Source organism: Hemitrygon akajei, chromosome 27, assembly GCF_048418815.1.
Source record: "Hemitrygon akajei chromosome 27, sHemAka1.3, whole genome shotgun sequence".
In the NCBI taxonomy this organism is placed as follows: domain Eukaryota; kingdom Metazoa; phylum Chordata; class Chondrichthyes; order Myliobatiformes; family Dasyatidae; genus Hemitrygon; species Hemitrygon akajei.
In genome coordinates this window covers 12952184-12979669 of record NC_133150.1, presented here as the reverse complement: position 1 = coordinate 12979669, position 27486 = coordinate 12952184, and the positions used below count along the sequence as shown (strand labels likewise).

At 39.1% G+C, this 27486-nt stretch overlaps 1 protein-coding gene across 2 annotated transcripts in view; it reads right to left on the bottom strand.

Annotated features, from left to right (window-relative positions):
* The window catches only part of LOC140717123 (protein phosphatase 1 regulatory subunit 12A-like), a 233481-nt gene that overhangs the window by 113593 nt on the left and 92402 nt on the right, over nucleotides 1–27486 (bottom strand). For both annotated transcript variants that reach the window (XM_073030374.1, XM_073030375.1), the window contains exons 2-3: nucleotides 25283–25413; nucleotides 11909–12027 (exon numbers count right to left, since the gene is read on the bottom strand). In XM_073030374.1, coding sequence (XP_072886475.1) covers nucleotides 11909–12027; nucleotides 25283–25413 — 250 coding nt within the window. The remainder of the gene's footprint in view (nucleotides 1–11908; nucleotides 12028–25282; nucleotides 25414–27486) is intronic.

The following is a 27486-nucleotide window of genomic DNA, read 5'->3' as shown; positions in this document are numbered from 1 at the left end:
TTTTTTTTATATATAAAACATGAATTCTCACTTTTTAGCTGCTCAATCATTATGCATAGTTTAACATGCATGGAATATAATATTTAAAGTTTTGCAGGCTACTGCTTGAAAGGTTCCAGGTATTTCAATCAAAAGAGGATTTTGCAGTCAGATATTTGCTCTCAAAATACAAAGGGTAAACAGACCGTCACAAATCCAACACAGAGAAATTCAACCGTCCAATTTTATACCAATGTTGAGGCCAGCGACTGCAGAGGAACACTGAATTGTCACCGCTTGGTGAGAAATAAATAGTTACAATGATATAATAAAGCAAGGAGCTGCATTAGGTTTTTTTTTGCAGTAAATTAGATGTGAAAGTCAGAAACTACACTACGATGTTTACTAATATCCAAATGTGTGTTTCAGTTCAGTGAACAAACTGAGCATTAATAATTGACGCAGGAAGCCTGGAATTCCTCAGCCACCAGTGCACAGATTTTCAGGTCACCTCTCCACTTCTCCAATTATTTATTTATTTATTGTTGTTCTTGAAATTTATTTAGCGGTGCAGCCAGATTCGGCCCTTTCGGCCTCTCGAGCCACGCCACCTCAGCAACCCCCAAACCCTAACCTCATCACAGGACAATTTACAATGACCAATTAACTTGCAGGTACGTCTCTGGACAGTGGGAGGAAACTAGTGGACCCAGAGAAACCAACACATTCCATAGGGAGGACGTACTGAGGCTTATTGAACGGCACTGGAATTGAACTCTGAACTCCAGAACACTCCAAGCTGTAACACTGTCACGCTAACCTTTACAACGCCATAGAGCTAATAATTCATTGAAAGGCTGTGCATACCACTTGATATGCAACATTGACACCACTCCACATGATTAGCCTTAACACTGGCCGTCTCAAAAGAAACGGAAGTGCTGCTTTTCCAGAGAATAATTAAGTCAGGTGCTATAAAAAGTAACAATGCCTTTGTGTGTATGTGTGGCATGCAGGTCTCTATCTTGCAGCTTGCCTAGGAAGTATATACAGTCGGCCCTCCTTATCCGAAGGGGATTGGTTCCAGGACCTCTTGCGCATACCAAAAAATGCAGATGCTCAAGTCCCTTATTTCACCTGTCTCAGAGCGGTGTTCTTTAGGACCCAGCAGAGCTCTGAATCCACAATTTTCTGTTCACAAAAATAGTCACGATCACGATTGAGAATAAAGCGGAAATAATAAAGCAATCGGAAAGAGGTGAAACGTCATCAGTCACTGGAAAAGCAACAGGCTACAGTCGGGTCAATGATCAGAACAATTTTAAAGGATAAAGTGAGAAAGGCCCTGTCCCAATGAAAGCTACAATTATTACTAAGCAATGCAGTGGTTTAATTATTGAAATACATACATTTAAGTGTTTTATATGCATAGAAAGGTAAAATATATACTATTTTCTAAGACAAACGTTTGACTAACTGACACTAAGTAATACTGGATGTAGCTGTTCCAACTTAAGAGAACTTCTGATTTTTTTGATCCCGATCCACAATAACCTACGCACATCCTCCCATATACTTTAAATCATCTCTACATTACTTATAATACCTAATACAAAGTAAATGCTATGTAAATAGTTGTTATTCTGCACTGTTTAGGGAATAATGACAAGAAAAAAAGTCTGTACATGCTCCAACAACAAGTGCTGGAAGAGCACTTCCGGGTTTTCTCGATTCGCAGTTGGTTGAATTCGCGGATAAGGAGGGCCGACTGTACCATTTTTCCAATGCTTCTGCATTCTGCAGATATTATTGTACTTAGACCTTACAACTGCCTGCTCTTCTTTGGCCATCCATCGATTTTCAATGATGACTGAGGACTGGGGAAGGTTGTACAGAAGACCTGCAGTTGCCCATTCTGCAAGTCTTCCCTCTCCACACCACCGTTGTCTAAGAGAAGGGCATTAGGACCCATACAGCTTGGCACCCGTGTCGTCGCAGAGCAATGTGTGGTTAAGTGCCTTGCTCAAGGACACAACACGCTGCCTCAGCACACCTGGTGTATTAAATATACACCCCAGACACATTACAAAGGGATATAGTGTTGGTGGGTGGGGCTGGGGTAAAGAAATTGACAAATTAAAATCTAAATAACCAATAATGTTTTTCGTTAAAATCTTCTCTAGGTTGCTGGCCCTAAATATTATTCTAAAAGCAAAAACTTACATGGTCACAGAATTCAACATTGATTGTTTTAGAATAAATTGTTACATATTATTTATATTAACAGAAAAGAAATTACTGTATGTGGCCCAACGTAAAAACAGAAAACACTAGAAACATTCAAGTGATACAACATTTTAATGAAAGAAACTTTGTTAACATTTGAGCTAAGGCAAAACAGAGAAAGAAAATCAGTTTTTCTTTAAATAGTATGTGGGGGAAATGGATAGGATAGATGCTGCCTGACCTGCTTTGAAATCAAGTTTCCAGCTTCTATAGCTTTTCCATTTCATTCACAAATATTCTAAACCAAGACTGCAAGGATAATGTTACACAACTTAAAATATAAAATATAACTATTAATATTGGTTAAAGCACTGGCTTTTGATGCTTTGCACCTGTACTGTGCTGTACTATTCGATGTTCTATTATCAGATTTATAACAAACCAGACCAAAGCAGAGTCTGAAATTCACACAAGTACCTCAAGAGGGCAGCCTTGTCCTGCTTAAATCTTGCATCAAGTTGGTTTAGAATAGTTTGAAGATAATGGTAAAAATATTTTATAATAGATTTTAACTGCTAATAATTTTAAAGTGCATTTTCAATATTAACTTTGTATTAGTTAATCAAAAATGCTGGTGCTCAACAGTTTGGTAATACTCACTGTCAAAATCAGGTTTGATCACCAGCATGCGTCATGAAATTTGGAGTTTAGCAACAATACTTCATAATTTTAAAAAAACTACAAATTATAAATATATATTAATAGATTCAATAAAATAAGTAGTACAAATACAGGAAAAAAGTGAGGTCGTGTTCATGGATTCAGAAATCTGATGGCAGAGGGGAAGATCCAGTTCCTGAAATGTTGAGTGTGTGACTTCAGGCTCCTCCAATTCTTCTTTGATGGTAACAATCAACAGAGGACATGACCTGGGTGACGGAGATTTTTAATGATGGATGCCATTTTATTCAGGCATCGCTGTTTGAAGGTGTCCTCAATGCTGAGGAGGTTAGAACCTATAATGGAGCTAGGTGAGTTTACACCTTTTTGCAGCTATTTCCAATTTGTGCAGTGGCCTCCATATATTAGATGATGATGCAACCAGTTACAATGCTCTCCATGCTACTGCTACATCTGTGGAAAACTGAGTGTCTCTGGCGACATACCAAGTCTCCTCAAGTTCCCTAATGAAATATAGCCACTGTCAAGCCTTCTTTGTAACTGCATCAACATGTTGGGCCCAGGACAGATCTTCAGAGATGTTGACACCCAGGAACTTGAAACTGCTCACATTTTCCATTGCTGATGCCTTGATGAGGAATGGCATGTTCCCTCAACTTCCCATTCCTGAAATCCACAATCAATTCCATGTCCTTACCAATGTTGAATGCAAGATTACTGTTGTGACACCACTCAAACAGCTGATCCATCTTGCTCATGTACCCCTGCGCGTCATCATCTGAAATTCTGCCAACAATAGTTGTGTCATTGGCATATTTCTAGATAGTGGTTGAGGCATGCCTAGCTACACAGTCATAGGTGCACAGAAAATGGAGCAGCAGGCTAAGCATGCATCGTTGAAGTGTACCACTATTGACTGTCAGCAAGAAAGAGATACAGAGACCCAGGTTGGAGCTTGTTGGTTATAATCAAGGGTTTCACACCAACCTGTAATCAATAAAGAGCAGTCTTCAACAAGTACTACTATTGTCCAGGTGATCCAAGGCAGTGTCGAGAGCTAATAAGATTACATCTGCTGTAGACCTATTGTGGCAATAGGCGAACTGCAGCAGGCCCAGATCCTTTAGGCAGGAGTTGATTCTAACTGTGACCAACCTCTTAAAGCACTTCATCATAGGAGATGTGAGTGCAAATGGACAATAGTCATTAAGGCAGCTCATCCTGCTCTTCTTGGGCACTGGTATAAACGTGGCCATTTTGAATCAGGTGGATAATCAGGAACGTGAGTCTAAAACTTCTGTGTTTCAATTGTACCCTTAGACAAGCTTGTCTTCTGTATTTCCATTTTCTTAAAGGGGTAATCCACTTGCAACCTGATTCTGCAGTCTGGGATTTTGAGTATCAATAGATGTTTTTAAAATATCTTAAAACAATGCTGCTTACTGTACTCATGGCTGTGACTGTGGGTTTCATCTGTAGTATATAAAGTTACACCAGTATATAACAGGACTGGTTTGTTTATGGAAGACTTGCACATTTTATTCAAAATGAAAACTTTCGCTGGAAGATGCAGGTAATACACTAACACAGCTACTCCATAATTCCATCAACAGAGCAATGTCACCTTTGCAGAATGACAATTTAACTCATTAAGCACATTAAGACTTAGGACTGTGCATCATTTTCTTACTTCATTTAAAAAGGAAATCGATTGCTTTTTGGTTGACTTGCACAATACTCAAGTCAACACATGAGATCATCTACCACCAATTGAAAAGTTAATTTTTAACAGTGTCAGAGACTGGAGTAAATGAATTTGGCTGACATGAGAGCAATGTGTTGATTGAGATCTGCATTGTCAGAAGTGCTGCTCTGCAAACCTGTTGTTAAAACCCAAGGCTTTACAATTCTCTCAACTTATAAGTGAAGGATCCCAAGCCAATGTCTGAAAAACTAAGGGCATTTCATAAATATCAATTATTGCAAAACCATATGACCTGGTCACTTACTTCATTCTCTTCTGCATGAGACTACTGCATTCTAGTCAGCTAATACATTTTTTGCATTAGTTGTAAGGTATATTATGAAATTTTGAAATAAGATTAATTTATATTTGGTCTTTAGGACATCTTCATGTTGCAATGATTCTACTGAATTTAAAGGATATTTAACATTTAACGTTGCTTGTAAAATCTGGGCGGTGGGCAGTACGGATGCTCAACAATGCTTTGGACCCTCAACGCGCCACACTCCTCATAAATGTCACGGGGGGGGGGGGGGGGGAGAGATGAAAAAAAGACCCGTGTTGATTTGACCACAGCATCTGCAGTATACTTTGTTTGCCTCTGTGGTTTTTACTGTCCTCTGTAGGATCTTGTGCTCAGATGCCTTGCAGTTTCCATTCCACATAATGATGCAACCAGAAAGAACATGCTTGATGGTGCTCTTGTAGAAAGGTATTGGAATGGGGGTCAGAGGGCCTTGCACACCTCGGTCTCTTCAGAAAATTAAGATCCTGCTGTGCCTTCTTAACTAGTGAGAAGCTGTTGTGGATCCAGGGTTAGATCATCCATTATGTGCACACCAAGTAACTTTGTGCCCTTCACTTGCTCCACAACACAGCCATTAACATGCAATGGAAAGTGGTCAACCTTCGAGGTTCACAATCATCATTGTTGAGACTCAGGTTGCTGTTACACAATATTTGATAAGTCTCTCTACCTCCTCTCTCTGTGTGCTGACTCATCATTGTTGCTAATGAGGCCAACCCCCGTTGTATCATCAGTGAACCTGACACGGTTTGAGCTGGATCTGACATGCATTCATGAGTCAGCAGTGTGAACAGCAGTGGGCTGAGCACCCAACCCTTGGGGGCACCAGTTCTCAGAGTAATCTACCTAATTTTGGGAGGGGGAGGGGGGGAATTTCATTTTTTTTAATTTAGTTTGGATATTTCCTTCAACTTCCCGACCCATGGTGGAGGAACTGTATATCAGATGAGTTCCGTGTACTCACTGAATAAAAGGAAAAGGAATAATATGAGTGAAAAATAAACAATGCTTTGGAATATTAGGAAAGCTGCTTAAACATTTAAAATTCAGCCATTATTGTAGCAACTCAGCCCTGATTCTGTTTCACTCATATGTTGCCTCTAGAAACTGATAAGTACTTAGAATGGAACCAAGATTTATTTACATGTTTAATATTGCTGACTTACAATTTCTTTCCTCTCTAGATATTAGCTTCAATGCTTTATCAGCATTTTCATTAAAATCAATGTTAAAACTAGTACAACCTTGCAGATAAGAATCCTGGCCTTGCACAAATAAGAGCCAATTTACCATGGCCTAGACAAATCCATTTTTAGCTATCTTAACATCTTTTGGTACTGCATGGTTTACGGCTTAGCTTATGTAAGAGCTGTGATATAATGACAGCTTCATGATGACAAAAAAAAGCATACAAGAATTGGAAAAATAGCAAATTAAAGCTAATACCATCTTTCTACTTATAGATCTCATAATTATAGGATGTCAAATATACATCTATTGCCTGAGTTTTCTGTTGTCCAGTGTCTCTTTCTAAATCTGGATTGTTACTGGGAGGTAGTGGAAAACATGTGAAAACATTAGCACATAGGGTAGCCCTAAAAAACAATGCCTTGTTACAGAGGCAATGTAGTCTGAGAAATTAATAGGATTAGTATCAACTACTTTGAACTTAAAAGCCCAGATTGAAATCTGAGAAAAAGTACTGCTTTATTTTATGAAATCTGACACATTAACTTGTTACAAAATCTGCTTGATTTTTTTTTGAAGCACAGAACAGTCTTAAATTAGTCTGGTTCATCCTGCCCAACTGTGATGAGTAATTCTTTAAAATAGTCCAGTGATGCCAGTGTTCATCATGTGTTTAACTACAGATAAGAGCAGAGAATGGTCACCTAACACGCAGAAGATCTTCTGGCATTTGTTGAAACTCTTCATACTGTCAATCAACATCAAAGTTTAAGCTTCTTTGCTCAACATATCAATCTGAAATTCACAGCACCTGCCTTGGAAGTCAGTTATGCTGTCTGTACACAATCTCCAGGGCTGAGATCAATACTTCCTACAATATTTCACTGCGCATCTGGCAAGGCAGAGTAAAATGTGAAACCTCAGGATCATCATCCCAATCATTCTCATTCTGAGAATGGCATGGAACTGAGAAAGACATACGGACATTGATCCGGCAGGGATGTGGAAAGGAGTAGGGAGAGGAAGACTGGAATGCAAGGTATTTATTAAAGGCTGTCAATAAGACGGCCTAAAAATTCAACTGCTTGCTCTTTTTTTTTTACAAATGTTACACAATCAAGAATTACAGAGATAAAGGAGATAACTATTTGCAGGTTAGTGTCTTCCCTTCGCCTAGTATAATTGACCACTTCATGAACCAGTCTCCTTTATCTCGCTCCTGACTATATAATTGTCACAGGCCCCACAGATCTTTCTCAATCCTCAATTACCCAGAAAACCGCTTCCCTCAGCCCACTATCCAACCTGGTCTGTGATCCCACTGCCACTGTCACACACAACCCAAAATAATCACAGGCTTCTGCTCTTCCCGCACCCTCCATATCACCCCATCACTGCACCATTCAAATTTCTATATAATCATTCCAATCTAAAGTCCAAACAGACAGCACATTCTCCAATCCCATGTTGTGCGACTACAATTCACTGGCAATAGAGACTTGGACCCAGTTGAATTTTGCAGCCGTGGGAAAGAGCAGATACAAATTAATGATCAAAGCAGAAATGAGAACACCACTGTTACACAATTTGATTTTAGTGATTAAGGTTCAATGGTTTCCATTTCCAACAAAAAAAATTGCAATATCATTATGATCAAGTTGCATCAAATTTTCTTAAAATGACATTTCACATTAAGATTAAAAGAAACTTACTATTCCAACCATAGCTTCTCCAACCCCTTAACAAGGATTCATGCAAGGATTAGATGCTTTGTTCACAGCAAAAAAATGACTTATAGGGTAGACACTATGAACAAATTTATATATAAAAAAGAGAAAGTTCTAGAATCCCAGAGATATTCACCTTTACAATATGCCAGATTTCAAACATTCATAATTTTTGCAGTCATGCTGCTGTCATCTGCTACTTAACACCACACTACCCCCTCCAGGCTTCTGTCAATCAAGGAACAAGAACTTCAGGCCAAGAGCAAAGGTCAGCTAAAACAGCACTATGACTGAAAAAAAACTACAGTGGCAATTTGTCTTGAGGAAATGTAATAAGCCATTCAAAGAAGGGTAATCATTTACAGATTAGCAATTTTAATATGCAGTCTGAAAATGTGTGCTTTCTTGATTAAACTATTTTAATATATAGTTTATAAACTATAAACTGGCCAACAAAATTAACAATATTTGCCCAGACTATCATTGTTTGTTTCATTTCTGTTATGTATTCCTAATATGTTACATTCTTGAGGCAATTCTACCTTCATCCACCATTGACTCAACTTTAATGTAACAAACTATGGCGAATAATGCTGTTCAGTTATTGCCAATTTCACTCATGATACCAAGAAAGTTCCAAATTGGGGGGAAAACCAAACACCTTTTACTGAAAGAAGTCAACCATTGTATGGAACAGGTACAAGAAGGGTCAAATAATTTCTAGCATTCTGAGTGTTATCAATCAACTTTGTGGAAGGATTCATTTTCAGGACAATTTTGTTTTTAAAACTAGAAAATCACTGAATTAAAAACCAAAGATGTCACAACTTAAATCAAGCAACATCTATCAAGGAAGTAAAAGCAAACTGCTAGAAGTACTCAGCAGGCCAGGCAGCATCTGTGGAGAGAAATGGACGATCTTTTGAGTCAAGACAGTTCTTCTGGTCTTCTGCCTTACAAGATAAACCAACCGCCAAAAAACTTGATCACTATAGTTTAGCAACACTAACAACATTGGCCTAAAACAGATTTTTGTTCTAATTGTTATCTTTCTTGTAAAAGGTGTTTAATTTGTTTGTTTTTAATCGTCTGAATGCTACTTATATGATGCCAAGTGCCTGGGATGTTGCTGCAAGTTAGTCTTTATTTGCAGTTGTGCATACATGTGTCTATGTATACCAGGGATGGCCAACCTGTGGCACATTGCACCCCAGTAATAATATAAAAGTAAGCCTTACTCATGCAAAAAGTATAACCAAAACCCGATTTGTAGAAAAAACAATCTATAACAGGAATTCCAGAAGTTTAGAGCTAGAAATGGGTTTTACTGAGAATAAATCTAAAACTTAGCAATTAATTTTAGCGATTTTATTATTTCGCGCACATCTTTTGGCGAATGTTATCTCCTTTCACATTAATCTGTTTTCAATTAAAAAATGTTCAATGAGTCAAACTAGGAAAGAAGGACTTTTGTTCTACAACCGTTCCATAACAGTTCAATACACATTTGATACTTGTTTGATCCTGAGCTGCCAGGCATTTGCACCAACGGTGCATTGCAGGTTTTTGCCAGTCAGTTTACAATTGACACTCGTGCACTACGGAGTTGTGCTTTGTTCGTCCTTTGTGAACATTCGCAGTTTTGTACTTTTCTGAAAATTTAGACTTGTTTTTACATTCAGTTACCCATCACAGTGCAAAAGAAAATGAGCAAAAGAAAAGCAGAAAATAATAGTAAGCGTGAATTCAATGAACAGTGGGAAAATGAGTTCTTATTTATAGCGGGTCCATCAGGAAAACTGTTGTGCATTGTTTGTGAAAACACTTTCTCACATAATAGAAGACATGATCTTAACAGACACTATAAAACACAACATCAGACTGAAATTGAAGGAAAACTGAAGCTAGTGCTTGGGTCCGAGTTATGGAAAGAATATGTGATTAAGAAAAAGGAAGAAATCAAAAGATGACAAAATATATTTGTTTAAAGTCTCATTAAGGTAAGTAATGTTTATCTTGTTTTTATATTAAATCAATATATCATGTAAAAATGCTAAATATGTCTATATTTCCATTTTTACAAGAATTGAATGGGGGTACAAGAGTTGTGTGGTACATCTGAACTCACATGTGAAAAATTGAGGCATGGAATGTAAAAGGTTGTCCACCCCTGATGTATACGAACCTAAAATCTACTTCGGTAGACTGTGATGAAAGAGCAAACAAGGGAATCACAGAGAAATCCTTATGATTTCTTAAAACTTTTCTAATAAATGCATTTCTCCAAATGTACCATCTTGAAGATATACCAAGATAAAAGCAAAAGAACAAGTTTTTTTTTAAAAGCCAGTTGAATTCTGTGATGCTAAACAGTTCTGCTAGTGGTTCTGAATACCCCATATAGAGTTTGCAAGTTAGAAATGAGAAAGTTATAGGTATTTGAAACAGAATAAGGAAAAATGAATATGCAAATAGTTATAACTTGTGTGGGGAAAAAGTTCAACCATTTTTCCTGAAACTTTGTTGCTTGTTCAAACTTTCGGAACACCACTTCAAAACCTGCATGCTGATCAATACAGTGCAGCAAAACCTTAGGAATTACATTCCAAAAATCATGCTAATATGCAAATGAATCCACTGGACATGGTTTTTAGAAAAAAAATAATCAAATCAATCCTTAGAAGTGGCAATATATTGAAGGTACATTGAAGAGCAGTGCACCATTTTACAGAAAACTCATTCCAATACACTTCCCAGGATCTCCTGAATATACCAATGCATCCATTGGATTATACTACCACTCACTAATCTCTATCTTGCAGAGACAGTTATCAGCTGTCCAAAGAACAAAATGCTATCATTTATACGAAATGCATATAGCAACAGGAAAAGCCTCCTGGGAAGTCATTGGACAGCACAATGGTGGGATATATGATGCAATCCATCACTGAATTGGCAACATGTAGACAGAAATGGTGTCATGGATTATAGCCAATTTACACAATTACCCATGTGTAATCATCACTTCAGCTTAGAAACAAAACAGGTTGTAAAACAAAGAAAGATGAAATACTTAAACTGTACTGGCATCTTAAGTAAATTATTGCTGGCATCTTAGTAAGTAAATTATTTTATATTCATGTCCAAGTAATGGAAATACAGTAATATGCTAATAACTGCATATCCTCAGGACATGTTCAAGACTGGCATCGTTCTCAGAGTACTGGACTCTATTACTATTCCACACATATTCACTTCATTTTTTTATATTATCCAATTGTGTTATACACAGTGGCCACTTTATTAGGTACACTTGCTCGTTAATGCAAATACCTAATCAGCCAATCATGTGGCAGCAACTCAAATGCACAAAAACATGCAGACATGGTCAAGAGGTTCAGATGTTATTACACCGAACATCAGAATGGGGAAACAAGTGACTTTGACCATGGAATGTGTCTTGAGTATCTCAGAAACAGGTGATCTCCTGGAATTTTCACATACAACAATCTCGAGAATGGTGCAAGAAACAAAACCATCCATTAAGCAGCAGTGCTGTGGGCAAAGAACACCTTGTTAATGAGAGAGGTCAGTGGAGAATGGCTAGGAAGGTGACCACGCGTTACAATAGTGGTGTGCAGAGCATCTCTGAACAAATGTCGTAACTTTAAGTGGTTGGGCTGAAGCAGCAGAAAACCATGAAGATAAACTCAGTGCCCACTTTAATTAGGTACAAGAGACATCTAACAAAAGTGGCCTCCGTGTGCAAGGTGTAAGGGCAGTGTGGGAAACTGAGCTTAATGAGGCCAATCTACGTGTACTTCTGAAAAATCAGATTGCAAATCATTGGTGTTTTACTGTATGTCACCATTTCACTGTTAATATTTAGGGAACAACATTCAGTTTAAGAATCTAAATTTACAACTTGATCATTGAAGCTAGACAAACAGCATTCACAACAAAGATTCCTTTACCATCACCTAGATATCAGTGAGGAAGAGTGTACCAACAGGTACCAGCATGAAAAGTCCAATGTTCCCGAATTCTATACAGTACCTTGCCTGCTTATTTCGTCTTGCAAAAGATCTTTCATCGCTGATTCTTCTGCGATATCAGATGGGATCTCCCCCTCACTGTTAACAGCAGCAACATTGGCTCCATTATTTATCAAATACCTGCAAATAAAAACAAAAAGGTAACTGTTTAATACAATTTTTATATATGTTCTTTTAAAATAAGCTTTCCACATAGGTTACGTGTTATGTTATACCAAATGCAAGTGAATGCAGTTTGTATTTTTAAAATAGTTTCCAGTTATCAACTGCAAATACAATGTTGCTGCTGTTGAATATTGAGGTTTGATTCTTAATTTTTTTAAATTAATTTTTTGTTATTTTCATTTAGGAATACAGCACAGTAACAGGGTCTTCCAGCAAAACGAGCCCAAGCTGCCCAATTACGTCCACGTGGGAGGAAACAGAAGCATACTGAGGAATCCCGCACAATCATGAGAACGGTCAAGCGCCTTACTGACAGCATGGAGCTGAACTGACATTACTAGACTGTTATAGTACTACACGACCATGGAATGTTACCTTGGGATGAATAGAAGAAAACAGATTTTCTCAACTCAAATTTTCCTCTAACACTAAGAATTGTTTGCAAAGACTGTTCTCAAGTGAACAGATTAGAAAATCCTCCGAGTGCTGTTTTGCACGGTGTAGTGTACGAACACCAGTTGATAATCCGATTTGAATGAAAAGAACACTGAACATTTCATTATGTTCATATATTTCCAAACAAATTGAAGGTCAGCAGACCTATTTAAATAGTTCAACAGCAGTCTGAATCAACCTGGACATTCACTCTTGCCAGATCTATTCAAATTTCAATTAAAGCAAATAATCCCAGAGTATTTCACATATAGAACTACTTTGCCTAGATAATGTGCAGCGTAAAACGAAGGAATGCCACAACAAATTAAATCAGGTCATGACATTCAAAATATTAAAACATTTCGACTGAAAGCCTGAACTTGTATTCACCCAAGGGCAAAAACAGTTTTCAAACAGATGCCTATCAAATTGAGCTGACCCAAAAGAGCATTTCTCTTGACAGTTTTCGAACTCAGGACTGAATGCACACAAATCCTTAAGATTCTTTCATTGCAGTGTTGTAACGTACAGCACTTTACAATTATTTAAATGTTATACTCCTTGTTGAACTGCATTTTAATTACTAATTGATTGAATAAAAATGTTACCGCCTAGACATTGATCATTTCCATAATAAAATGACAAATATTTACAGCTTTATGGATTTGTTAGAAAATGCAGCATTTTATTCGCCACATCAGGAAAATCTACCACCTGGCATTAAAGAAGTTGAGACAAAGAAATCCTATGGATATGACTCAACACTGTAACCCCTGCAATGAAAGTGTCTTTTAACTTTCCTTCCCTGACTCCTAAAATAGAAACAGAAATGTATTCCAGCAAATTGAAACTAAAAACACACGAAATGACAGAATGGGGATTATTTGGACATAATGACTGCATGTTATCAAATTTATACTTTCCCATTTTGTTAGAAAGAGCATTCTGTTTACAGCTTGCACATGCAATGCAAATGAAACTTCTTCACAGAAGAAATGCTGCAGTTGGACCTTGACTGTGCTGTTGATTACAGTAAAGTGCTTGAAATAATGCAGTGTTGGTACAATCAATGTAAAATAGTGAATTTTAATTGGAATTAAGATAAGAGCTATTATGCTAATCTGATAGCAAACATTTATGTCAGTGAAATACTTCCAAAATGGTATACTAGTAAGAGATGGAAATACTTCCTTTTTTGAAAAAAAAGACTTGAGCTAACTGAAAATGGTTCCAAAAAAATTGTGCAGTATTTTTCCAACTGTTTAAATTGAGCTTTGAAATGCTTTTTAAACATTATAACATTACAACAATCACGTGTCTATAAGAAAGAGGAGTTCTGTGATTTTAAAATGTCATCATTTAGGATTTTTGTAAAATTTCAGCTTTGGACTAAATCATGCAGCAGCTAAGTGATAACTAAGAAGAGAAGCAAGAAATACTTTGTGCACATTCTTAAAACATTGAATGAGTAGTGGCACCTAGTTTCCTGGCCAAAGTTAAACTGTTGTGGAATTTTCTGAATGAGTGGGCCCATTTTCTTACAGCAAAATGGGGGCTGTATCAGAATGTTGGGCTCTATTCAGCATATAGCTATGCTATCTCTAGTCCAGGTATAACTCTAAACTTCAATCCCTACCATCCCAATAGAACCTAATCCCTAAAAAACATTTACAAATCTAACCCATGTAATCCCTACCAACACCCATCTCAAATTCGAAGCCAAGTTGCATTACAACACTAAGCACCATAGAATCCCTACTTGCTATTCCCGCCCCACTCCAATATACCCCTGCAACCTCTACAGCCTCTGTATCCCCATAAAGTCCAGTTAAAGAATACACTACATCATCTTAAATCCAAGGACTGAAAATTATACACAAATCCACATGGAACTTTTATGGCAAACCTGAGCTAGAACTCCGTACATACCTTATCCCAGCCTTCCAAACCAGCCCCTTAAGCAAGAAACATGACTGCTCCTTCAACAGCTAATCATTTTTTTAAAAAATGGATACTTCGCCTGAACTCTCCAATATAAATCTGAGTCTGGCTGGATTAAGGCAAGTGGAATTGGACTAAATAATCTAAGGCAACTAGCAGATCCAAGTGACAGTTACCAATAAATCTAATAACCACAGGTGATGATAATAATGAAGAGAGGCAATTGCCCCATTGCTGAAAACTAACAGCTGACCCTGAATTAGCATTAAAAAAAATTAGATTAATCTCCGTAAAATGTCAATCCCTTTGCAAAACCTTAGACATTAGACAGCTTGTAACAATTTCCTTCTTTAACATTCAATTTACTTATTCCCCCCCCCCAAAAAAAAATTGCCTATTATGCTATTCTAATTTGCCAGGGAAATGCACTATTTTGCAGATAATTTCCCAATTTCAGACTTTAGTTTTTCTGTCATTAAATTTGAATGTTTTTGAAAATGGCTCAAGCTTACTGAGATAACCATGCACTGTGTTTTCTTTTGCCAAGCTGTTATTTTAAAAAAATTCCCAAAAGAGCAATTACTTTTTCCAACTAAATTCATTTGCAGCCTAACATCTTTATTGAAGATGAAGTGGTGTGTGAAGTGCACTTACAAACATAAAAACAGAACAATACAGGTCCTTTAGACCAGGATGCTGTGTTGACCTATTATGGGCCTACTCCGTGATCAATTTAACCCTCCACTTTAGACCACAAGATATAGGAGCAGAATTGGGTCATTCACCCATCAAGTGTGCTCCGCCATTCCATTATGACTGATTATTAAACCTCGCAAACCCATCCTCCTGCCTTCTTCCCAGTCCGGTCTTTTATAGGAAGTGGTGGAGTATGCTCATCATGTTGCACAAACATGACAATTCTGTCTCAGTCCTGCGCACCCAACCTGGAGCATCTAGCAGTCAAATGTCATCCATTTTATCTGCCCATTTCCACCATACTGCTAGCAGTGTACATTCTACCTCAAGCCAACATCAGGCAGACACTGGAGGAGCTGAGCAACATAATCAGCAGACGCGAAACTGCACAATTTGATGCTTTTCCAATCACTGTGCGAGATTTCAACCAGGCCAGCTTGAAGTAGACTCTGAACAACTACCACACTTGACTATTATTGACATCAAGAGCACTTATACCATCAAGTCGGATCATCTAGCTGTACTTCTACTCCCAGCAGAGTCTAAAGAATGCAGTGTCAGTGATAAGGAGCAAGAAGGTACGGTCAAGGGAGGCAGAGGAGCGCTTACAGGACTGCTTTGAGTTGGTGGATCGGACAATATTCAGGGATTCATCATCAAATCTGAATGAATATGCCACAGTTACAACCAACTTCATCAAGGCCTGTGTGGAGTAGTGTGTGTTTTTGAGAACATTGTGAAAATACTCAAACCAAAAGCAGCGAATTCAGCAAGTTTGCAGTCTGCTGAGGGCGGCATCTGTGGCATTCAAGATGTAGAACTATACAAGTCCAGGTACGACTTATGAAAATCCATTTTAAGGGCATAAAAACAATTCCAATTGAGAGTAGAGATGGAATTTGATGCATGTTTGTAGGCCATTACTTCCTACAAAGCAAAACATATCATGAACCGCTGTGATGTTTCACTCCCAAATGAGCTCAATGTCTTTTACGCACTCTTTGAAAAGGAGAATAAAACTACACCTGTGCAAATCCCTGCAACATTTGGTGATCCTGTGATCTGTCTCAGAAGCCAACATCAGAACATCTTTCAAGAGGGTGAAGCCTCTCAAGGTGCCAGGCCCTGATGGTGTAGCTTGTAGGGCTCTGAAAACCTGTGCCAACCAAATGGCAGACGTTTACAAGGACATCATAGCTGCAGTCAGGGGTTCCCATCGGTTTCAAAAGGGCGACAAGCATACAAGTGCCTAAGAGCATGGTGAGCTATCACCCAAAGGCACTCGCATCTACTGACTTGTGCTTTGAGAAGTAGGTCATGACAAAAATCAACTTAAGGAATGCTAACATTTATGCATTTAGAGTGATGAAGGACAGAATTGAGAATGCTGCACAAACAAGAGGAAGTTAGATAAACCTAGAAAAAGATGAGGGAAGACATTATTAGGATCATTTTCTACAATTACGTTTGAATTTTGGCTTGAAGCTGAAATCATATTTTGGATGTCAGCTCCTTCCATTTTTGTACTGAAATTTATACTAATAGCCAATGAATTCTCAAATGAAAATTCAAAATAAATAACGTACCCTTCTGACACTTTGGACATGAACAGCATTTCATATTTCTGTTCTTTTATAAGGCAAAGTGGAGCCCAAACAACTCCACCAACACATCAATAAACCAATAACCCATTTTTCCATCACAAATTGCAACGTCCTTCCTAATCAACTTTGAAGGTCAGGACATGCTAAAGCACTTCCATGGTTTACAATGTAGAATTTTGGTGAAACGCCACTAAATTTATAACTCTGATCACATGCCTGACTTTGGATAAGATTTACTTCAGCAAAAGGAAATGGGTTACATCTGCTGACCAAAAAATAGTGACAAGTCAACTACAGTATTCTCTAGTATTGTTAAATAGAAAATATAAGCAGTTACTTCTGAAGGATTCCATGAGCCATTTTTGCAACATCTCTACCCTAAACTAGGTAGTATAGGATTGCAATCAGCATGAAAATTTAAGAGGAGAATAATATAAGTAGGGAAAATTTAAAATTAAACTTGCCAAAAATATTCAGGTTGGACAAAAGCAATTAATGTTTCAGGTCAATGAGCATCCACCAGATCCTGAAAATGATGACAGTAAAAAAAAAGCAGAAATGCAGAGAAGGAGAAGCATGGGAGGACAACAGAGGGATGAGAAACAATAAGATTCAAAGGCAGAAGGAATTTAAAAAAACGGGTGATGCAGTAAGGGGAAAGAGTGGCAACTGCTTCTGTGAATGGTTAAGTCTGGTAAAGTACATATAATAACAGAGAACATAAAATGGCCCAAGAAGCAAGCAGTAACTATCTGTACAATGTGCAGTGATAGTACTGGGTAATGAGTTTTCCCCAGTAGACAAGCTGACAGTGAATAAAGAGGAAATCTTTGTTAATGTGCAGCTGTGTATGATGTAAAGGGAAGGCAGGTTCAGTACCATGGAGGGTTTTACTCTCACTTTGGCCTTCCGACAAACCATTCCCTCACTAGACAAAATTCATGTTTTAGTAGGCTCCATGCCAGATGTAGCTGCAAATAGTTTTACAAAATCTCAAAATTCTAAACAACCGAATGTAGGAGACATATTTAGATAATATGACAAGGAGCACCATTATTCCCAATTTCCAAGCAATGTTTTCCTCATTTCCTTTCCATTCTTTTTGGCTACTAGCTCTACACATTAAACAATTTCCCCTTCACGATCTCCAACTAAAGCATTTTAAACTGCCTAATAGTCTTTTCTGTTCCATTAAAGCGACTGCAGAGTCCCCCCTTCTATTAGTTAAAAGCCTTCATCCCCTTCATTCAGTGGTGTCTGGAATTAGTTACATGGCAAATTCATGCTACAGCACATTAAACATGTAATACTTTGCATATATCTCAAAAAATTCAAAAATTCATGTAAGGGCAACCCAAAACACTATTTTTGCACCCATTTAAACAGTGCATAGCTTAGCAAATATTAGTCATAGTCATAGAAAACTACCACACAGAAACAGGCCCCAACTCAGCTAGCCCACGCTGAGCCATTTAAACGGCCTAGTCCCAGTGACTTTCCCAGATCTATAACCCTCCCATCCACGTACCTATCAATGCTTCTCTTAGAATGGTGAAATCGAAAGCACATCCACCATATGCACTGGCAGCTCTCAACACACTCTAAGTTTCCCCTCATACTCCCCTTAAATATTTCACCTTTCACCCTTACCACATGACCTCTAGCTCTAGTCTCGCTTAACTTCAGTGGGAAAAGCTTGCTTGCATTTACACTATATTCATAATTTTGTATACTTCTATTAAATCTCCCTTCAATCCTCTATGTTCTGGGGAATAACCTATTCATCATTTGATTATTACTCAAGTCCTATAGTCCCAGCAACATCCTTGTAAATTTCTATGCACTCTTTCAACCTTATTTAAATCTTTCCTGTAGGTAGGTGAAACCCAATTAGGCCTCACCAATGTCTGAGACAACTTCAATAATAATATCCCAACTTTTATACTCAATACTTTGATTTATGAAAGCCAATGTGTCAAAAGCTTTCTTCAGGACCCTCTCTACCTGTAACGCCACTTTCAAAGAATTATGGACTTGTGTTCCTATATCCCTTTGTTTTACCACACTTGTCAGTGCACTACCATTCACTGTGCAAATCCTACCCTGGCTGGTCCTTCCAAAGTGCAACACCTCATATGTGTCTGCACTAATTCCATCTGCCATTTTCAGCCCATTTTTCCAGCTGGTTCAGATTCCACTGCAAGCTTTGATCGTCTTCCTTGCCATCCACTACACCCCCAAGCTTGGTGTCATCTGCAAATTTGCTGATCTACTTAACCACATTATCATCCAAATTGTTAACACGGATGACAAACAACAACAGACCCAGCGCAAATGGCATGCGACACTCCATTGGTCACAGGCCTCCAAGTAGAGAGATAATCATCTACTACCACTCTCTGGCTTTTCCCGCAAAGCCAATGTCTAATCCAATTTACTACCTCATCTTGAATTGCAAGCAGAACCTCCTATGCAGGACTCTAGCTAAAGTCTACGTAGACAACATCCATTGCCTCACCTTCATCAACCTTCCTAGTAACCTCCTCAAAAAACTAAGATTGATTAGACACAACCTAGCACACACAAAGCCATGCTGACCTTCCCTAATCAATCACGGAGTCAAAATACTCAATATCCGGTTTCTTAGAATACATTCCAATAACTTTCCCACTACTGATGTCAGGCTCACCAGCCTATAATTTCCTGGTTTATTTTTAGACCCTTTCTTAAATAGCGGAGCAAATTTAACTATCCTCCAATCCTCCACTACCTCACCTGGTACTAAGGATGATTTAAGTACCTTTGCTAGGACCCCCTGCAATTTCTGCACTTGCCTCCCTCAGGGTCCAAGGGAACACCTTGTCAGACTGTGGGGATTTGTCCACCCTAATTTGCTTCAACACAGCAAACACATCCTCTTCTATAATTGATGAGTCCATGACCTCACTGCTGCTTTGCCTCATTTCTAGACTGTATCATCTCCTGAGCAAATACGGATGCAAATACCTATTTAAGATGTTCCCCATCCCTTTTGGCTCCACACATAGATCACCATTCTAATCTTCCAGAAGATCAGTTCCAGCCCTTGCTCTGTAGAATTCCTTTGGATTTTACTTCACCTTGTCTGCCAGGGCAACCTCGTGCCTTCTTTTAGCCCTCCTGATTTCTTTTTGAAGTGTTCCCTTGCATTTCTTATTCTCAAGTACCTCATTTGTTTCTGCCTGCCTGTACCTGCTCTTAAGCAGGGACTCAATATCTCCCAAAAACCGTGGTTCCCTAAACCTGTTATCTTTGCCTTTTATTTTAACAGATGCATACAAACTTTGTACTCTCAGAATTTCACTTTCAAAGGCCTTCCACTTACCAGTACATCCTTGCCAGAAAACAGCCTGTCCCAATTCATACTTGCCAGAACCTCTCTGATACAATCAAAACTTGGCCTTTCTCCAATTTAGAATCTATTCTGCTCATACTTATCAAAATGCATCACTGCAGACCTTTCTCCTTTTACTTTCAAATGTCACATGGTTTCCCATCACCTACCAGTCTTGTTATATGCCTTCATGATATCAGTTAATGCCTTCCTTGGCATTTACTCCACTCTTGCACTTAAAACTCTGAAATTTAGTCTTTTACTACCAATGTCATTAAGGTCAAAATGATAAATGTCCCAGTTTGGAAACATCACACCCATCAGTCTGAAAAGCCGTCATTTATCACAACTGTTAGTCCGCCTTTTGTCAGTATTATTACTGCTATTTTGAAACCTTGTCGTTCAGCTTTACTGAGACACCTACTATGTGCTATTTATGAACTACTGCACATAACATCAGAGCCGTCTGCACACGCTTATCTCAACCCAAAAAAAAGGATGTGCAAGTGACTGAAATTTGCTTCCACAGTATTTCTTCCAGTTTTGTCAAATAATTATCATCAGAAACAAAAGTGAATGTTTTTAAAACTTATTCTCATTAGAAGAAATAAAGCAAAGTAAAACAAAAATTCAATCAGATATAGTCAATCTATTTGACATCAACTCAGTGGCAATGTGCTGTGGGAATGAAGGCTGCAACAATGCAGAAATAACCTGCTAACAACTGGCAGCAAAAGGCTGCAGGAAGGTGCAGGGCTGCCAATCTGCTCAAACTCATTGGCTCTGATTTCTACTGCAAAAATGGTTGGGGGAAGAGAAGGGGTGCAATTGAGCAGAGCCGAAAGGGGGTAGATAGGAAGCTACTGAGCACAATTTCAGTATCATTTTCAGGAGTTGTTGAGTTACGTTACATTTTGTATTTACAATGCAAATTATAAAGGAAAGCATTTTCTTTTGAATAATTTGAATTTAAAGTCATACAGTTTTCCAATGAATCATTCAAAAGTTACCTGTATTTGGTAATGGAATAGCGCAGTTAAACAATTTTAATGACAACTAATATCATTGTTTTGGTTTGCATTTTTCAAAATAGTCTTTAATATTTGTAATTCCAAAATGAAATTATAAATTGCAAATGAATGATTTGACTGTCACTGCCAGACTTACGTTTTTTTTTAAATCCAGTCCACTGATATTTTTCCATCTATTGCAACCAAGCAAAGTGTAGCTCTGCAACTTGGGGGTGAATGTCATCTGAACACTTACTCATTTTTATTATCAGCCCTCATTGCAACTCCTAATCCACTTCTATCTCACTACCTCAGCAGCATTCATTTATCACAACTGTGGCAAAGACAAAGATATTTTCTTTAATAAACAATGATGTAAAACCAAACCCATGCTTTCTGCCTCCACTTTGGTCACTAATTAGTCCCACTCTTGCAGTAACCCTTTCTTGCCACTATTAATGCACATATTGAAGATCTTTTGGCTCCATTTTGTGTATGACGCAGGAGATACAGGATCATAAATAGCTTGTTTGCAAGGCCGAACAACTAACTTATCTCTTGGAAGTGCGATATGATTTTTGGCATTCCACAGATATAGCCATAATACAATGGTACCCATCATTCTACAAAATAATATGCAGGTTGAAAACTTCCAGGCCAAGTTACTATTAAAAAGTGGCAAATGCAACAAGAATTAAAGACTCAAGATGCCAATTAACAGAGAAACTCCTAAGACCAAATCTGCAGTCTTCATTATGATATCCAGGCTTCTACATATTAACAGGTACACAAGTTAAGTGAACTTCATTTAAAACTCTCAAAGTATGCATGGAACATCTTCCTTCAATTTTCCCTAATGATCAGCCTTTCAAATGAAAGAATTCTCAGTTATTGTTAACAAGAATAAAGTATGAACAAAAGTATGTTCTGTAATTTTGGAGTCGAGTGTTAGAAGTCATCTATGAACATCAACAATTTGCACTTGCTAGTCCTCAAAGGATTCAATTCGAAGTACATTTATTACTAATGTATAGATTATACAGTCTTGAGATTTGTCTGCTTACTGGCAGCCACAAAGCAAGAAACCAATTAAAAGTCCAGCACAGAGAAAGAGGGAAAAAACACAAATCATGCAAACAATAAAAGCAAGCAACAGCATTCTGAACCAAACTAAGTTAACAGACCTGAACCCCAGAACAGCCAGAGGTGGCCCATGGCTTTGGTCTCAATTCATCATATAGTGGGGTGAATCGCTGCGAAGCTCATGACATGAAGCGCATAGCAACCAGAAAGTCTCAAAGACGCAGAGCACCATGGAGAACGGAGTGAACATCGCAGAAGGGCGAGCAGAATCCGCTTGACCTTTGCCTCTGGTCTTGACCCCGTGTTTCAGTCTATCTGGGCCGTCCAAAAACTGGATCATGCCGTGTACTAGGACGCAGGCCCTGCCACAACAATATGCTCTGGGCCTGGATGCTGCCGCCCAGCCCAAAGCTGTTCTCAGCCTTTCCAAATCGGCTCAGTGCTTAGATTGATCAAGCCTCACTCCCAATTTAGGTGGACGGGCACAAAAGCTCCTCCAAATCGCTCCCTCCAATTCCATCTCCAACTCTGACATCACCTCAAGCACATTATGCTCCAACTTTGCAACACACCAGCACTGTTCAACCCGCGAGTCAGCTTCACTTGCCTCTTCATTGTCTGCAGTGATAGTTTACCACAATTTATGTCAGAAGAAAATGTAATTAATAATGCATTTTGTCAGATTTCCTGCCTTTTGAACTACCAGTAAGTTGTTGCCTGACTTTAGTAGTACCATCTTAAACTGGAACAAGGGCATCTTACACCAGATAAGTGAGATTGAGGGGAATAATATAGATAGACAAATTAGTTGTATGTCAGAATTGAATAATCTATCCTCACCTAGATAAAGTGTTTATTTTAAATTTTGGAACATGGCCATTTGGAAACAGAAAAGTTTTTGGTACATGAAGGCTTTGGTACAATTTAGGCCAAGTTGCGAAATACAGAGCTGAGGTACTACAACACAATTACTGCCAGGAGGGTGAAATTATAGTGTAGTAAGTTTACTTTGATACTTTCCAATACAACTCCGAGGTAGGCAGAGTTAAGGCGCCAATTGATTGCCTCTTCAAACTCATCTGCGGAAACAGCTTAAATTCCTGTCTTTAATGTTTTTTTCTCCCCCTTTTCAAGATGGTTGGGGTTCTGTTGAGGTCCTGACCTGCAAGTGGAACTCAAACTGAGTTTTAGAAGATGGTGCCTCCGGGGTGCGGCCCTGTGGACGGCCAGTGTTGCCAACTGAAGCATCATTAGAGAGGGCACACCAGGGTTTCGCTGCAGTGGATGTATGGATGGAGGTCTCTATGATCAAGCTGTTGCACTCTCCCTCTCTCTCAACGGTGGCAAGAATTTGCTGATTTTCAAGTCGGAGAATCTTGGAATAAAAAGTGACATGGCAAAATGTAATATCGTAAAAGTGACTGTCAGTCTCCCCGTTCGCTGTGGAAATGGGCAACATCTCTGTGTACTGTTACTGAGAGAGAGCCTGTGGCATATTGAACTGTTGTGTAAACAATAGCTTTTGTTGACTGCAGCTCATGGTCTCTCTTTGGGGTGCTCTGCTATTGTCTGGTGAGTGATGGGTGCTGACACCGTCCTGAAATGGGCAGGGGTAGGGGGGAGTTTGATGTGTTGATGCTTTGCTGCTGCTTGCAAGGGGGGGGGGCAGTGAAGAGGGGGGCTTTGGGGTTCTATTATTTTTCTATTGTTCATTCTTCTGGGGTTCTTCTATTTTTCCATGGGTGTCTGCGAAGACAAAGATTTCAGGTTGTATACATGGATTCCAGCGTGCCCAAAGAGGCCACTGCTTTCTCTCCCACACGGTCTTGGCATCTCCTCACCTGGTGACTGCAACGGGCAACCCTGGAGCCCAAGCTTAGTCCTCACCAGAACTGAGGCAATGCAGCTCAATCACCCAGTTCTGTCAATCACCCAGTGAACTAGACTTTGAGTGTTCTAGTTTACCAATATTCAACAGGGTCTTGCAATCACAATTAAAAAGTCCAAGACAATCACTCACACCATGCAGCGTCCAACAGTACACTTTCAGGTGACACCACAGCAGCAGGCAGTACGTCCATCTCCATCACTATTGTGCAACTCGCTGATGGGACAATTCTGCAGTACTTGATTGCCTTAATATCCAGCATTGACTTGTAATCATAAAAGTGATGTACACGACAAATAAAAGTACTTGCGGTCTGAGTGCACCATCACCTTATTAGAAGCCCGTATATACTTATGTGAGGGCACAAGTCAACTTCCATTAAAGCTGCGGAGGCAAAAATCGGTTGAAAGCAAACAACTATTTTATAAGGCAGGCAGATTCTAAAGTAGAGATCAACCATAACTTAACTAAAAAGAGGAAACATGTGTAACCCTCAGGCTTGGCCAGCACGTGTTGGTCTAGGCGAAAACAACTTCTGGCCCCACCAAACTAAGAAATCTTGTTTGAGTGGATGCTGCGTGATGTGTTGCCTGGCTACAAATCTACACAGCAAAATATCCAATACACCATATGCAATTAAATGACTGAGCTTCATAAATCTTAATCTGGATATAGGGCTAGTAAAAAAAGTAAAAAGTAAAAGGACTCATTTTAAGGAAAAAGTCAAAAGTACATGTTGGAGCTCACTGCTGTGGCAATACATCAACCACTAACGACCTCCAAGTGTCGCCGAACTCGGACCCTCACTCCCAGTCCACTCCGTCCGGTGGTCTACCAGCTCTCTCCACACGTATCTTCCCTCTCCTTTTCTCACCAACAAAAGACCACGAAAATCTCTTTCAGACTCATGAGAAAGAACATTTCTCTCATTGGATAGCCCCTGCATTCCAAACCCCGTTATCTCTAGCTATAACCCAAACATTGCTGCTACAGAGAAACCATTACATTAGCAGTGAAACCTTACAGCATGTTACACATGTTCAAGAACCTCTAAATGTGCTATTCTTGTTCTCAGGTCAAGTTTAGTAGAGGTAATGAAAAGAAAACAAAAATACTATTTTTTTAATTTCTAATTCACATATTTGGATCACAAAGCTGTCTTATGCAAACATCCACTTACTCAGCTATATTTATATATCCACAGGATGCCACAGCATGCAGTGGGGTCCAGCCCTCATTATCTGGTTGATTAGTGTCTGCACTGTGCTCCACCAGAAACTTCACCATTTCAAGGTTCTCATCAATGCAGGCCTACAAAACAAGGAAAAAAATTAGCTTTGCCAGCAACATACCAAGAAGAATAACATGGTAAAATAGACACAAACTAATGCATGAAATAATGGTCCTTCCATATGCTAAAAACCTGGGCTCAAACCAAAATCACCTCAAGAGATAACATTATTGTATAACATAAATGTCTGTTACAAATTAAGTAAGGCTAACAATTCAAAACACAAGTATGACTATACCAGTTTTAGCTAGCCAAAAAATTTCTCATTTGTATCTGCTTGGGTCCACCCACCTTACACTTAATAATTGTTGACTAAATCAACACAAATTTTATAAAATTACAGTTGGTAAAATATATAAGTACAAGATCAATCTGTTGGTTTGTCCATCCAGATAACACTATGTCAAGCTCATAAAAATTCAAAATTACTCATTGTCTATGAGAATTACTCGACATCTGACAGAAACTTTAATAAAATATCAAACTCATAATTTCATAACTAGACCAGACACAGCAAACCCTGTTATACTATTTGGGTTATGGAAATTCGCCCTTACAGAATTCACAAGCTACTACCCAAAAATGCAGAATGAAATTAATTTAGAGAATCCATAAAAAAATAGTTCTCCAACTCACTTTACTGGACCCTTGAAAATTTGCATATAAAACAATATAGACTTTCTTTTAGGAACATATTTATCACCATTTAACTTATAAACATCTGATGTTCCCCCAAATTTCTCTTTGTTCCAACAACTTTCAAGTAAAACTCGATCTTATGACATCCAAACTACATCCTTCCAGCTTCCTAAATGGTAATGGAATTGGTTAAATTGAATACTGTAGATGTTTCATGTATGTAACAGAAAAGCCACAATCCGGATTGCAAAACACTTTACTGCCGGACCAATTGCCAGTGAATAAATATGCTACAATAGCATGTGAACAGGCAGAGGCGAGGGCAGGTTCTGGTAAGTTTTGTTTTATTCGTTTAGAGAGAATGCCAGGCAGGATGTTGGAATGTTCCTCTTGCAGGATGTGGGAAGTCAGGGAGACCTCCAGTGTCCCTGACAACGACACCTGCAAGAAGTGCATCCAGCTGCAGCTCCTAACAAACCATGTTAGGGAACTGGAGCAGGAGCTGGATGACCTCCGGATCATTCGGGAGAATGAGGAGTTTATAGATAGTAGCTACAGGGAGGCAGTTATGCCAGAGAAGCAGCGCACAGGTAATTGGATTACCGTCAGGTAAGGGAAGGGGAAAGGGCAGGTAGAGCAGGGCTCCCCTGTGGCCATTCCCCTCAACAACAAGTATACCGATTTGGATACTGTTGGGAGGGATGACCCACCTGGGGCAAGCTGTGGAAGCCAGATCTCTGGCACTGACTCTGGTTCTGCAGTGCAGTGGGCGGGGGGGAGGAAGAGGAGAGCAGTAGTGATAGGGGACTTGATAGTTAGAGGTACAGACAGGAGGTTCTGGGGTCGTGACAGAGACTCACAGATGGTTTGTTGCCTCCCAGGTGCCAGGGATGTCTCTGATCGTGTGCTAAACATTCTGAAATGGGATGGTGAGCAGCCAGATGTCATGGTACACATCGGTACCAATGACATAGGAAGAAAGAGTGAGGAGGTCCTGAAGAGTGAGTGTAGAGAGCTTGGTAGAAAGTTAAAAAGCAGGACCTCGATCTCAGGATTGCTACCTGTGCCACATGCCAGTGAGGGTAAGAACAGGATGCTCTGGAGGATGAACACTTGGCTGAGGAACTGGTGTAGGGGGCAGGGTTTCCGATTTCAAGATCATTGATGCCTCTTTTGGGGCAGGTGGGATCTGTACAAGAGAGACAGGTTACACCTGAACCACAGGGGGACCAATATCCTTGCAGGGAGGTTTGTTAGTGCTATTGGGGGGGGGGGGGGGGGGGGGGAGGGTTTAAACTAGATTTGCAGGGGGATGGGAACCAAAGTGCCAGAGTAGATATTGGAGCGAGGGTGAAAATAAATGTTAAAGTTTCATGCAAAGTCACAAATAGAAGGGTTGTGAGTGGTGGTTATAATCTTCTGAGGTGCGTCAATTTCAATGCGAGGAGTATTGT